Source organism: Octopus bimaculoides, chromosome 17, assembly GCF_001194135.2.
Source record: "Octopus bimaculoides isolate UCB-OBI-ISO-001 chromosome 17, ASM119413v2, whole genome shotgun sequence".
Classification (NCBI taxonomy): Eukaryota; Metazoa; Mollusca; class Cephalopoda; order Octopoda; family Octopodidae; genus Octopus; species Octopus bimaculoides.
Window position 1 is genome coordinate 26,736,610 of NC_068997.1, and position 1,679 is coordinate 26,738,288.

Here is a 1,679-nt window from a genome sequence, read left to right on the forward strand (position 1 = left end):
ACCTAACACAAATCTCAATTCTCATGCATCCTTATTTTTCCAACCATTATATACATGAACTACCATTGAACTTCAAAAGCTCAAAGACAATATAATGTATTGGTATAGTTATTTTTTTATATATTATTTTCTTCATTTTGTACTTCTTTGTAAAAAACATTTTCATTCTTCTTCTTGAAAATTTACTTCACAATGAAAGCCGGTTAGAAATCTTTATTAAAACATGCTTCCAATTTAGCATTCTGCCTTATTCTTCATTTTCCTATTATTTCTCCACGTGCGGTTAACACAACCCCACTATTTACTGACTTATATATATATATATATGTGTGTGTGTGTGTATATGTTTGTGTTTGTCCCCCCCCAACATCGCTTGACAACCGATGTTGGTATGTCCCCGTAACTTAGCGGTTTGGCAAAAGGGACCGATTTGCTCAACTAAAGGCGGTGCTCTAGCATGGCCACAGTCACATGACTGAAATAAGTAAAAGAGTATACACACACACACACACGTGTTTTTTTCTGTATATAATGTTATGTGATAATCATTTATTTATCTGTTATGTTTTTTGGCTCCAGATTGCAGCCTCTTACCAAAATAAGGTCTATATATTTGAACCAACACCTCTACTTCAACATGAAAGCTCTCATGTAAGTACCAACTCTACACTTCAAGAATTTTTGCAGCACCTTTAATGACTCCTTTCCATGTACAAATGTTCTTATAATTCCCTTTTATGGTCCTTTCAGCTTGCTTGTTTTTCTCAGTTAAAAATATTTCTACCTTGTAACTCAGAATTTCTGCTCTGTTATGAATACTGTTTTTCTAGTCATTATATATTTTCAATTATCAGTATATAGATATTTTTTTTTTTACTGGAAGTGGAGGGATCATTATCTTCCTTTACTAAAAAGCTCTCAGGAATAATCCTGAGAAAAGGCTGCTAATTTTAACAGGAGAAACCACAAATTTTATTAGGTAAAGCTACAAATTTTATGGAGAGCAGTCTGGAGTGAAACTACAGATTTTAGTGTCTGAAGCCATGAATTTTATAAGGAAAGGCCACAAATTTTATAGGGAGAAACCACATATTTAATGGGGCAAGGCCACCGAGGTCAGAATCAGAGGGAAACCAAAATTTTATAATTTTGTAACAAAAAATAAAATCATCTAAGTAGTAAAAAAAAAAAAAAAGGAAGGAAAAAAGCCCAGCAAAAAATTAATGGAAATAGTCGTTAATTTTGACAACCCAAATTTGTTAAGCGCTAATTAGATAGAATAATTAATACTTATTGAATTCTATTTATTAATCAAATTTATAGGGAAAAAAACTGATAACACAAAAAAAGACAAAAACCCAAAGGTGTTTTAAGACTTACCAATTTGATGTTGTCAACAGATTGTGGGGTAGAGAATGAGGGTGGTGGTGATTTTGGTGACAACAGTGATGGTCGTTGTGGCGAAGGCAGTGAAGGTTTTGGTGGTAGCGTTAGTGTTGATGATATTGGTTTTGGTGGTGGTGGTAATGATGGTGGTGGGGATGAGGTGGTAATGGTAGTGGTAGAAGCAATGGTGGTGGTAGTACAGGTGATAGTGGTGGTTGCAACAGTGGTAATGTGACAGTAGTGATGTTGGTGGTGGTGATGGTGATGGTAGTAGTGATGGCTGTGGTATGGGG

At 34.7% G+C, this 1,679-nt stretch overlaps 1 protein-coding gene across 1 annotated transcript in view; it reads left to right on the plus strand.

Annotated features, from left to right (window-relative positions):
* The window catches only part of LOC106878469 (dmX-like protein 2), a 108,533-nt gene that overhangs the window by 35,323 nt on the left and 71,531 nt on the right, over window positions 1-1,679 (plus strand). The window contains exon 3 of the mRNA XM_052974131.1: window positions 580-651. Coding sequence (XP_052830091.1) covers window positions 580-651 — 72 coding nt within the window. The remainder of the gene's footprint in view (window positions 1-579; window positions 652-1,679) is intronic.